This window comes from Dermacentor andersoni, chromosome 5, assembly GCF_023375885.2.
Source record: "Dermacentor andersoni chromosome 5, qqDerAnde1_hic_scaffold, whole genome shotgun sequence".
NCBI classification, from domain to species: domain Eukaryota; kingdom Metazoa; phylum Arthropoda; class Arachnida; order Ixodida; family Ixodidae; genus Dermacentor; species Dermacentor andersoni.
Window position 1 is genome coordinate 134,116,881 of NC_092818.1, and position 11,209 is coordinate 134,128,089.

The window sequence follows — 11,209 nt, forward strand, 5'->3', positions numbered from 1 at the left end:
AGCTGCATTTAAAGAGAAATAACGTGTCGTACAACGCAACGTGCGGTAGATATTCAGTAATTATATTAGAGTTCGCTTGTTCGACCCCCACGTGGTGTCTTCTAGCTTTACTACGATCGAAATTTATCTGGTGGCACAAAGTAGTGACGTGCTTTACCAATCGCGAGTAAGCCGCGAATATAGGAAAAGAAGACAAAAATGACACAGCAAGCCAGAACTGAACCAGTGAACGGAATTATATATTAAAAGACAGCTTCATCTTCAAACTTCCTAATCGGTTAGCCATGTCTTGAACGAGTGCAGTGGCTCACGATTAGGTTATTATATGATTTTTTTCTGCATTTTATTTTGTGATTGTGTTACAAAAAGAAATTCTTGCAAAATATGTTAGTTGTGTTAAGAGGCAATATTACAAGTTGAAAGATGCTTAATCTTGTTGAAATCACCGTAACATTCCAATTTTGAACTTCGTAAATCGTTTCTCTTTGCTCAGAAATGGCTTCACAAACATTGACGCTTCGCTCAGAGGGGTATGCTTCAACGCTTGCACATAACTTAAAAGATGTTTTCTGCACAAAATGACTGCACCGCTCACACGTGATGTACTGGCCAGACCCCGTGGGGCATCTATTTTCACTGACTATTCGAGGGCCGTTGCCTGCAGGCGTGATTAGTTATTAGAAGAAAAAAAAACATTCTTCCATAGAAGCGGTGGTTGCTCCAGACTATTCGGAGCGCTAGTTGTCAATGTCTCTGAAATTTGTCTGCTATCGCAGAGCTACTGCAGATGCCCTTGACAAAAATGACTGCCCTGAGACAACGCCTCAAGTTCTCTACATGACGCCCTTAACAAGTGAGAAAACCAAATGTGGCCAAACACAACGTTGTTGGAGACTTCAGAGGAATAGAGAATCTGGTAGCATTGCCCAGCTCCTCCTACAGATTCCATCCAATCGTTTCTTCCATATGAGTCCGATGCTTAACCACTCGGCCACATCTTTGGTTGCAACCCTGCATTAGTGCGTCACGGCACGTCGGCGTGAGGCCCTTCCTCATCTCCAATCTCAGCATCGTTAGAGGCACATCGTGGAGCCAAGAGTAGGGTATTCCTGGGGCACGTGTCTCGACTTCTCCACGATATCGGCAATGTTTTATGCACGTGTTCTCGTCAGTGTACGAGTGAAGGAGCGGCCGACTTACCTTACGACCGCAGATTAGATAAGGCGACATCTCGCACGAGTGAACTGGCCTTCAGTCATATAGACATGAAGACTGAATTCTCGCCCCCGAGGTCTTCGTTTCAGTGCGGCAGTTTACTCTGGAAAAGTATAGTAAAAAAAGTTTCGACGATGCCATCGAAAACTTTAGGTTTTAGAAAACTTCAACATCAAACAGAAGGGCTTCAAAGAAAGAAACAGGGACAAGCCCGCTCAGGAATAGTAACAGAAAACGATAAGAAGTTGGCACATAACTTCATTCGCGCAAAGGCAATCACATCAGACGGAGGAACACAATACCCCAAAAGAAAGACGTAGCTCTTTGTCTAGCGACGCCCTTTTTTCTAGCTCAGGAGTAAGTGTGGTGAGCTGATCGTATTTGCGCACTTGCTGGGTTTGCTTAAATGTGCATGAATGTTTATGAAAGCGCTTGAGTGTCCGGTGACGCACACAAAGGGGACATCTGGCAAATTGTTCGGTGCCGAAAAAGTAAACATCAGAACAGACCGCTTGCCGGAAGTTAAATGAGAACGAAGGGAGAGACCATCGCTAAGAGCTATGACCTGAAGTTGCTGATGACCAAACTATCTGAGGGCTGAGACAATGGTTGAACACAGAGATAAATTAGGGTTTGGTCATTCATGTAGAAAGATGCCAACCTCTGCCCTTTCTAAATATTGAGCTACGTGTTCATGGCAACGACAAATCGATAAAGAAATGAAACAACATACTGTTGGAGCAGAGCTTCAAGAACACAAGCAGGCAAATGTTTTCCATGGTTTCGTAATATACCATCAAAAATCAATTAAAAATTTTTCAAAATTGAAATGTGAGATACAGACTTTCTTGACAGCTGGCAACCGATAGCTCTGCCAATGTGCACGGAAAAATACATTTCAGGAAATGATTAAAAGACTTTGCAACCTGGAGAAAGGTGAATCGTGGAGATTAAGAAAGGTCTGTACAGTGAAAAGCTAAAACCTAAAATCTAGCCACAGAACTCGAGGATCCAGGAAAAACATATTTTTTAACCCTTGACCTCAGCCCAGACCAAGACACAGGCGCAGTGACTGCCTTTACAGTAGAAACAAAGGGCTTGACTCGCAGGTTGCACATCACGCAATAAAGAAGACAGACAACTTTGAGAATAGGAAGAACATAAGCAACAACGACGAACATAGTGATTTATTAGTGGCCGCATTATCCATGCTTTTTCTTCATTTTCTTTTTATGTGAGGTTTAAATTCTTTCTATAGTCTACTGCATCGTCGTCTTTGCCTTTCTTTCAAGTTTTTTTTTTAATGTTCATAGAGTACAACAAATACCTTTTGCGACAATGGCAGGTGACTTTGGCAAGCTTGGGTTCATCTGTAGTGGTACGACATGGTAAACCTCCTTCAAAGAATACTTCCCTCATTGCAATATTCTCAACCCTCACTGGTGATGACGCCGGAAAACCCATCATCATATATGATTTCACTCTCACCACGGCGTTATCTGACTCACTGTTCCGTTCACCTCAGTATGGTCTCCAGCGCATCAAAGTGACCGGGAGATCATTCACTCTTTGCGTAGACTTTACCGAAACACCGTCACGAACGATCGTCAGACCACAAGGCAGTGAAGGCTTTCTGGGAACGAGAGAGAGAGAAAAAACTTTATTCAATGTTTTTGGGAACGAAAGGCTTGTGAGACCACCTTCGACTGCGTGGTGAACGCGTGCATGCACGCATTTGCCACTTCTCTATTTCCTCTCTCTCCCTCTTTTCTTTCTGTTCCATCCTCCCTTCCCTCAGCGTAAGGTAGCCAACCACACGCTTTTCTCGTTAACATCTCTGACTTCGCTCCTCTTCCTCCTTCTCTCCCTCTTTCTCCCTCTACCACCTAGTAGGAATTAAACATGGCAGTCACCTCACTGGGAATGAGGATAGGCGGCCAACAGTAAGATCAATCGATCTTTACCACCTTTGCAGAAGGCGGTAACCGGATGGACACTAATGATAACCCACTGCCGAGATTAATGGAAAACATGGCCTTGGTAAGAATCAACTATGACATCGAAAGAAACATGAGCTATCTACGCCTAACAAAACGTCCAGGAAAGGTGATTGCACAAGGCATATCGTCTTCAGGACCGGGCGCGAAGGGTGGCTGGCTGGATGGATGATATGAGCGTTACCTTTGAAACGGTGTGGTGGGTTGCGCCACCAAGCTTTTGTTCTAATTTTTTCTAATGTTCTGCCTGTCTTCTTGAAAAAAAAAAGAAACACACGCACAAATAATTTCCAACATCAAACTTTCTGAACCACTGCTGGGAACTTCGTTTTTATATACCTCCGTTCATTGTGGTCTCTATACTTTTCTGCCATCAAACCTCCAATCGCCTCTATTGCTGACATGTTTACTTTCCTCCTGCCATCCCTGAACCCAAGGCCTCCAAGGAGGCCAGATGCGCCTCTCAGCCTGTCTGACTTTCCGCTTGGTGCTCTTCGTTGCCATGTTTCCCACCATACAGGTCGTATGCTTGCTTTTAAGCTTCCTAGTTCTTTTCCTCCACTGTGAATCAATGTTTTTCCCATACAAATATATGAATACTCTCGCAGCATTTACTTTCTTTCATATTCCCCAGTCGTTCTTCATAATCAATCTTACTTCGAGCTTCTCTCACTTCGAAACTTGTCTAGCCCATATCAATCTGCATAGCTTCATTTGCAGTCTTCCCGTGAGCGCCGAATGCGAGGTGTTTCACTGAATGTTTGGTTGTCATGGTGTCCTGATTGTACCCCTGACTTCAAGCAAACATTCTTGACGTTTGTATCGGTGGCCCCTTCATGCGGCGGCCCCACGAATGTAATGCCATGTGACGGCGAGGTCAAGCTTAGCAAGCGCATCCACCACTTACGTTGGTTGATTATGTTCCGTAGTTTCTTCTGTTTTACGTTGCCGAAATGCCACGTTGAACCAAATCCGAACAAACATTCTGCGTTTTTGGGTGAGTGAACAAATATTCAAACAGAACTCAAGCTTTGAGGCCATTCACTTCTATCGGTTTTTATTGCAGCCTCAGCAGATGGAAAGGCAGAACGCCTGGATATGCGCGGTGCGTAGGGAACGGTACGCACACTTCCGACGCTACATTGCTTTTGTCCAGTTCTGAAATAAATAAGGGAGCCGTTCATTCGCAAGAGCTTCCCATTCGAAGTAAAATGTGTGTTCACTCATGTACGTGCCTGCGCAGGTGTGACGGCTCCCGAGTTTGGGCACCGAAGGCAAACACGAGGGTTTGTAGACATTTTAACGCAATAGTGCTAAGGGCCCGGTGTTGCAGAAAATCCGGTCTTGGTGTTGGCTTCGGTGGAGCTGTTCGTGAGCGAAAATTTCCACGTATATTTAGGTATATGTACATGCCACGCCTTGCGGTGTGACATGCGGTATATGCGAGTTATATTGCCACACCATTCTATCACTAAAGTTGCTCACACCTTGTCTTACGTCCTTGACAAAGTTATTCCTTGGAATTTTGAGAGTAACAGCCCACAGATAAATGTCATGAAACAGAACACCGACAGCGCGTGCATTTTATGTTAAGTCTCAGACTAAAATCTATTCCTGCTTCCTCCTCCTCGGATTGAAATATTATAACGGTGAAACAATAACAGAAACTTCAAAACTATGTAATCTTTTTTGGCGTGGCTGTACACTACCTCAGGGATAGGTCCACGCAAGAGGTCGCGTTTATACCAGAAAGCTCACCCTCGTGCATAGTGTTCGCCGCCAGCGCATCCCGGTAAGCTTTTACAGCTACGTAAGCTGCAGTTGCTGGCAGGCGTGAGAAGTAGTCAGGGATATTTAAATGCTATCGCGTTCCACTTTTATTGGCGAAGCTTAAGCGTAATCCATTTTTACAGCGAAGCGGTCTATGGCTAGAATCTGAAAAAAAAAATGTGTCCTAGTTGTCAAAAACAAATCATCATGTGGGCCGATCATGGTGATAGTGCAGAAAGGGTCCAATTAGTCAATGGCGCACAGCCCTGTGGGCTCGGGAACCTGTAACGTGCCCTTGAACTACCCTAGTCACACGTTGGACTCAAAGAGGGCCCAGGAACAAGGGTAAGAATAGATATTTTTGGAAAAAAAGTTTTGTACAACTTTTTCAAAAAAATACTGTTAGGAAGTTCTCGGCGCCAGCCGCGCAAACGCGCTGATGCCACTGCTCGTGCTTTCGTCGACTTGTTCTACAGCTGGCTCCATTGCTCCTCATCATTCTAGCGTTGAATTTCACTTTTCTGTCGTCGTAATAGGGCGGCCGCATTTACGGGGGTAGGAGCCATTCATTGTATTACGTGATGGACACGTTTAATAACAGAGGTGATACACAAATGTGTGTGCGTAAATATATCGCCACGATGACCACAGATTAAGACAATAAGTATGCTCGTACCTTTGTTTAATAGTGTGGGTCACCTCTGTGTCGTGCGCTGAATAGCTTCGCTGGTCATCCGCCTTCACAAAGTGGAGTGGCTCATATATTTCTTTTTCTTCCTTCGCGCTTCCCAGGTTCTCGCAGCGTCCGACCACTACATGTGCTCTGCATCGAAGGCGATTGCAAACGCAACTGTGTGTTCACACTCCCTGTGAACGCCGGCCTTACAAGTACGCCGGCCGTCGCCAATGGTTCTTGTCGTGTACGGCTGTGTGAAATAAACAAAGGCTTAAGATTGGACTCGTTGCGATGACATTATGACCGGCGAAGCATCGCAAAAAAAAAAATAATAAGAAGAGGGGCAGAGAACGGGAACATGCCGGCACATATGCTACCGGTGAAGCAGCGGGGGAAAAATGAATACGTACATACGTACGCCTCTCCTTGTGCCTCAGTTTGGTGCTTATTCGCCAATCTACATGATTAAATACATGACAATGATAGCGAGCATAACATAAACTGCTGAAATAACAAACTACTTAAGTTCCATGTCTTCGCTTGCCGCGGTGAGCTTTGTTTGAGGGGTGCACGTCCGTCGCAATTTTCACTAGGTTCTGTATCGCATTTGCACACAATTTGCACATGCCACTGTTCTCACTGCTGCCGTTAGTGGCACTATTGGGCCTAACGACCGCCACCCGGTGCCTGGAACAGCCTGGACGAAGCGAGCGATAGAGCGAAGCATTGCAGTACTCATAGAGGGATGCGCGCGGCTGCAAATCAGTGTCCTTGTGTATATGGCCGGACATTTAAGGGAACGTGGCTTCGAACTCATGCAGCGGTGAACTTGATTGTGAAATTAAAACGACAGGTCTCGTGAATGCGGGATAGCTAGTAATGATCAGTCATGCATATAACCTCGTTCGGTCAGTCCATGCTGACGGTGTGATGACCTTTATTGCTACCCACACGGCAACACAGACATCTATTATACCGATGCTTTCTTTTCCCCTTCCTCATTGTTTAGTGCTCGCCATCTCCTCCCTAGATATATTTGTAGATGCATATATACGGTGCCTATATGTTCTCTGAATGCAAGTGCCAGTAAACGATATTATATAAACATTGTATGTTCACCGCCAAAGTAGTGCGAGTAAGCGCGCCTCTGTTGTGCGTAGTAAAAAATAAATTCTCACATAAAGCCTGGGCACATACTTCCGGCTGATACACATATCTAAGGCAAACCTACCTGTTAATGGGTAAGCGCATCACATTCATGGGTATGTGCCACTGTGACACAAAGGACATAGAAGTTGTGATGTTTGCGGTCCATAAACATATCCATTGCATAAATTTATACGTTGCATAGGTTGAAAGGCAAACAGGTGGTCTTAATTTCTCTGTTCTAGTCGCTAAAACTGAATTTGATATTTTTTCCAAACAATGCTAAACGTTTTCCTTATCACTTTCTGAATGGCATTTCCCGAAAGGAATAGTTCCTCTTTTTATGTTTTGAAAAAGCACAATTCAGTTTCACATGCACTTTTATGCCCGCCTTCTTCGCGAAACCAGCGCCGGGTTATACAACCATCCTGATCTATAGCGTCGCGATTGAATTCAGCGCTCGGTCGTCATATCTCGACTTGGCTAAAGCGATCGAGCATTTGCTAAGGAAGGAGCATCGAAATGCAAGCATGCGCCAAGGCCCCTAGCAGCAGCGCAATCCTGTTTCGCACTGTTCCGCGCGCGCTGTTGAGTGAATCGGGTTCATTGCGCAAGCATGATAATTACCCTAGAGCTGTTTTCCTTCACATGAGACAGGTGCTCCTAAGCCCGTAGCGGCACATGCTTGGCACTGACTACCGACTAAGCCGCTGGAAAACCAGCAAACAAGGCGGACAGCAAGCGAACGTTCTTCCATTGCGCGCAAACATTTAACTGCAGCCTCTCATCGCTCTCCAAGCTATATGTTGCCGTTTTTTATATCACCGTGCGCTTTGCATCGGCACGTGCGATGAATTGATCTGCATTGCATTAAGTGATACTTATTGCATGCACTCGTATTCCAGCTACCGGTTCCGAGCAACACCATGACATACGTGCTCTCCTTGCTAAGTGAAAATTTTGTGAACTTTGCAAACCTGCTTTCGGTTCAGAGGAAACCCTTTCCAACATAATGCTGTTTAAAATTTTGTACGTTTCCGTGCCAAGAGTACAAGGTTTTCCTTGCGTTCATGCTAACCGGGCACGTTGACTATGGTGGTGGTGTTGCTTCAGGTGGGGTTAGCATCGCACTCCAACTCTTGAAAGCTCTCCAAAAAAGCAACTGAATCTTAAACACTAGCACAGAAACTTATTTTGGAATTTCTGTAAGCGCTTATAACCATTGCATCGTTTACCGATGTGATAGTAACAACATAAACCGCTGCTCACGATACAGGTATGGCGCCATATGCTTCAATATAAACAAATCTGCTATATTGCTGCTGATTATGATGATTGAAGTTTATTGGCGCAAGGGCATCTAAGGCCAAAGAGCACCAGGACATGTGCTTTGATTTAGCAAAATTGTGAGTTTAGACTATGACCTAAAATAAATGCTGTATAGAGGCCTACACGTAAGATAGATCTATAGATATTAGTGCATCAATTCTAAAATAATTACTAAAATAAATATAAGGCCTCAAATGCATTCGCTACAGGCACACATGTTAAATTATTCTGGATTATCCGAGTCCCTTGCTGTACAATTCTTGCTTACGCAATAAGTGCGAAAGCTCAGACATACTTTTGTGCATCAGATTGTACCTCACCTATGAGGCACAATCTAATGGTTAGGATGGAATGAGATGATGTCTAGAAACTTGTGCAATATAATTAAGCACTCTTTTAAAGTTAAAAAGTGCATGCGCTGATAAGAACATCGAGGGATGGGGGGCGGGGGCGTATGGTGTGAGTAGAGTTCCCTAAAATGAGCCACTCGCTCTCGGTGAAGTTCAGGACATTGAATGAGGACATGAATGGTTAGGTTCTCACCGCAGCTTGCAGACGTCGGTGGGTCAGTTGCAGTCAAGAGGCATTTATGTGTGCCATAAGTGTGTCCTATTCTGAGTCGTGCCAGGGTCACTTCGGTGTGTCTATCAAGCTTCAGTCGGAAAGATTTGGTTTACTGCGGTTTAAGCAGGTGCAGCTTATTTTCAACTTCCTTGTCCCACTCAGATTGCCAATGATTACGGAGCGCTTTTCGTACCGCAGGTTTCATATCTACACCAGGTACCCAGCTTACATCAATTGTATTTCGATGAGCCGCTTGTCCAGCATTTTTGTCTGCCATTTCATTGCCTGCGATCCCAGAGTGGCCTGGCACCCAGCATACAACAAGAGCAAGGTTTTGTTTATACGCTACGCGAATGTGTTTAAGGAGCTGGTTAATCACAGGGTTTCAGCTTGCTTTGCCTCCAGGGCTGTGACAACGCTTAAGGAATCTGTGTATATTACAGACTTTTGTATCTTGTGCTGTACTATGTACTCAACAGTGATCAGCACACCGTACGCTTCCACTGTAAAGATGCTGCTATGGTTATTAAAGGTTTTAGAGTTGGAGAAGTTTGGGCCATGGGCTGCACATAATACCGAAGTTGCAGACATTGAAGCATCAGTGAAAGATGCCATAGATCTATACTTGTCTTCAAGGGCCAGGAAATGCTGCTGGATGAGGGCACTTGGACAACTCTTTTTGTTAAGCTCTGTAAAGGACAAGTCACAGGTGACTGGACATTGCTCCCAAGGTGGGATGGGTCCAGCGTAGTCGCTTTTCTGCTGATCTGTGAAAACTACTGCGAGTTTTTCCGCAGCACATTTTTCTGCTGACGGGAACGGCGGGGCATGTGAAGGCCTGTTTAAATACAACTGATTTGTGGACTGATCACTTATGAGTGCTTTGCATGGATGTTGTTTTAGTGACATGGTTCTTATTGCATAGATGACTCCGAGACACGTACGCTGATAATCCAATGGCCACTGATCCGACTCTGCATAGAGACTTTGGGCAGGGCTCGTACGAAGGGCACAAAGTGCTAGGCGGATGCCTAAGTGATAGACAGGATAGAGTAGCTTAAGTGTTGTTGTCTTTGAAGCTGACTGGTAAACAATACATCCGTAGTCTATGCGTGACAACAAAAAGCTTTTAAAAAGAGATAGAAGGTAATACCTATCTGTTCCCCACAACTAGAGAGATAAAATCTTTGAAAGGTTCATAGTTTTAAGATATTTCAGCTTCAACTGTTTTATATGCTGTATCACGGTTAGCTTAGTATCGAAGATTACACCCAGAAAATTTTGTTCCTTTCTATGTACCAGGCTTCTTCCATTCATCGTAATGCAAGGGTCAGGACATACCCCTCTTCGTCTGGAAAACAGCACACAGGTAGTTTTTTTCTGCACAAAATCTAAATCCGTTTTCGTCTGTCCATTTGGCGAGCCGATTAACACTTAACTGTACCTGGCATTCACATATGGACTGGTTGCAAGATTGAAAGCTGATTTGGATGTCGTCCACATAGACAGAATAAGACACCATGGATCGTATAACAGAGCGGAGAGAGTTCATTTTAATTATAATAAATATGCAACTTAGCACTCCTCGCTGCGGTACACCATCTTCTTGAACAAAAGTGCGCTATAGTTCATTGCCAATTCTTTCGCGGAACTTCCTTTCATATAGGTAATTTTGCAAAATCTTAAGCATACTTGTCACACAGGTCTTGCAGAATACTGTATTGTCAGACAGTATCATATGCCTTCTCAAGATCAAAGAATACAGATAGACAGTATTGGCTGTGTACAAATGCATCACGTATATATGACTCAAGGAGAACAAGATTATCGGTTGTAGACCTCGCTCTTCGGAAGCCAGATTGGTGAGGGCCCAATATACCATTATATTCCAAAAACTAAACAAGGCGATGGTTAATCATTTTTTTCAAATACCTTACGTAAACAGCTAGTGAGTGCAATTGCTCTGTAACTGTTAAATAAGGAAGGGTCTTTGCCGTGTTTTAGTATTGGCAGGGCTACTGCCTCCTTCCAACATGAGGGTATATGACCAGTTGAAAAAATCTTATTGTAAATACCCAAGATACAGTTTAGGGTCTCAATAGGCAGATTGTTGATTATTTCACATGTTATTGTGTCAGAGCCTGGAGCCGAGCTGCCACAAGAGCTTAGGGCAAGCTTGAGTTCACGGAATGTTAGTGGTTTGTTGTATCCTTCTGATGACTTGTTTGAACGCAAAGGAAAATTTTCAGCTATTCTTTTATGGTGTAAGAACATTTCGGAATAATTTTCCGAGCTTGATACCCTCTAAATGTGCTCACCAAGAGTGTTTGCTTGATTTTCTATTGTATCACCAGAGCCAGTGATGAGAGAAAAAGGATTTGGACGTTGTCCTTTTAGTTTACGTACCCTGTTGTATACTTTGTTAACATCCGTGTACGGGTTTATTGAGGATACGTAGCGTGTCCAGCTTTCTCTTTTGGATATTCGGCGGGTACGGCGGCCATTTGCTTTG

The 11,209-nt window shown here is 44.2% G+C and overlaps 1 protein-coding gene across 1 annotated transcript in view; it reads left to right on the forward strand.

Annotated features, from left to right (window-relative positions):
- LOC126531211 (uncharacterized) overlaps positions 1-6,329 on the forward strand; it is a 126,329-nt gene extending 120,000 nt beyond the window's left edge. The window contains exon 7 of the mRNA XM_055071026.2: positions 5,775-6,329. Within this exon, the coding sequence (XP_054927001.1) occupies positions 5,775-5,953 (179 nt within the window). The 3' untranslated portion in view covers positions 5,954-6,329. The remainder of the gene's footprint in view (positions 1-5,774) is intronic.
- The last annotated feature ends 4,880 nt before the right edge of the window (positions 6,330-11,209 follow it).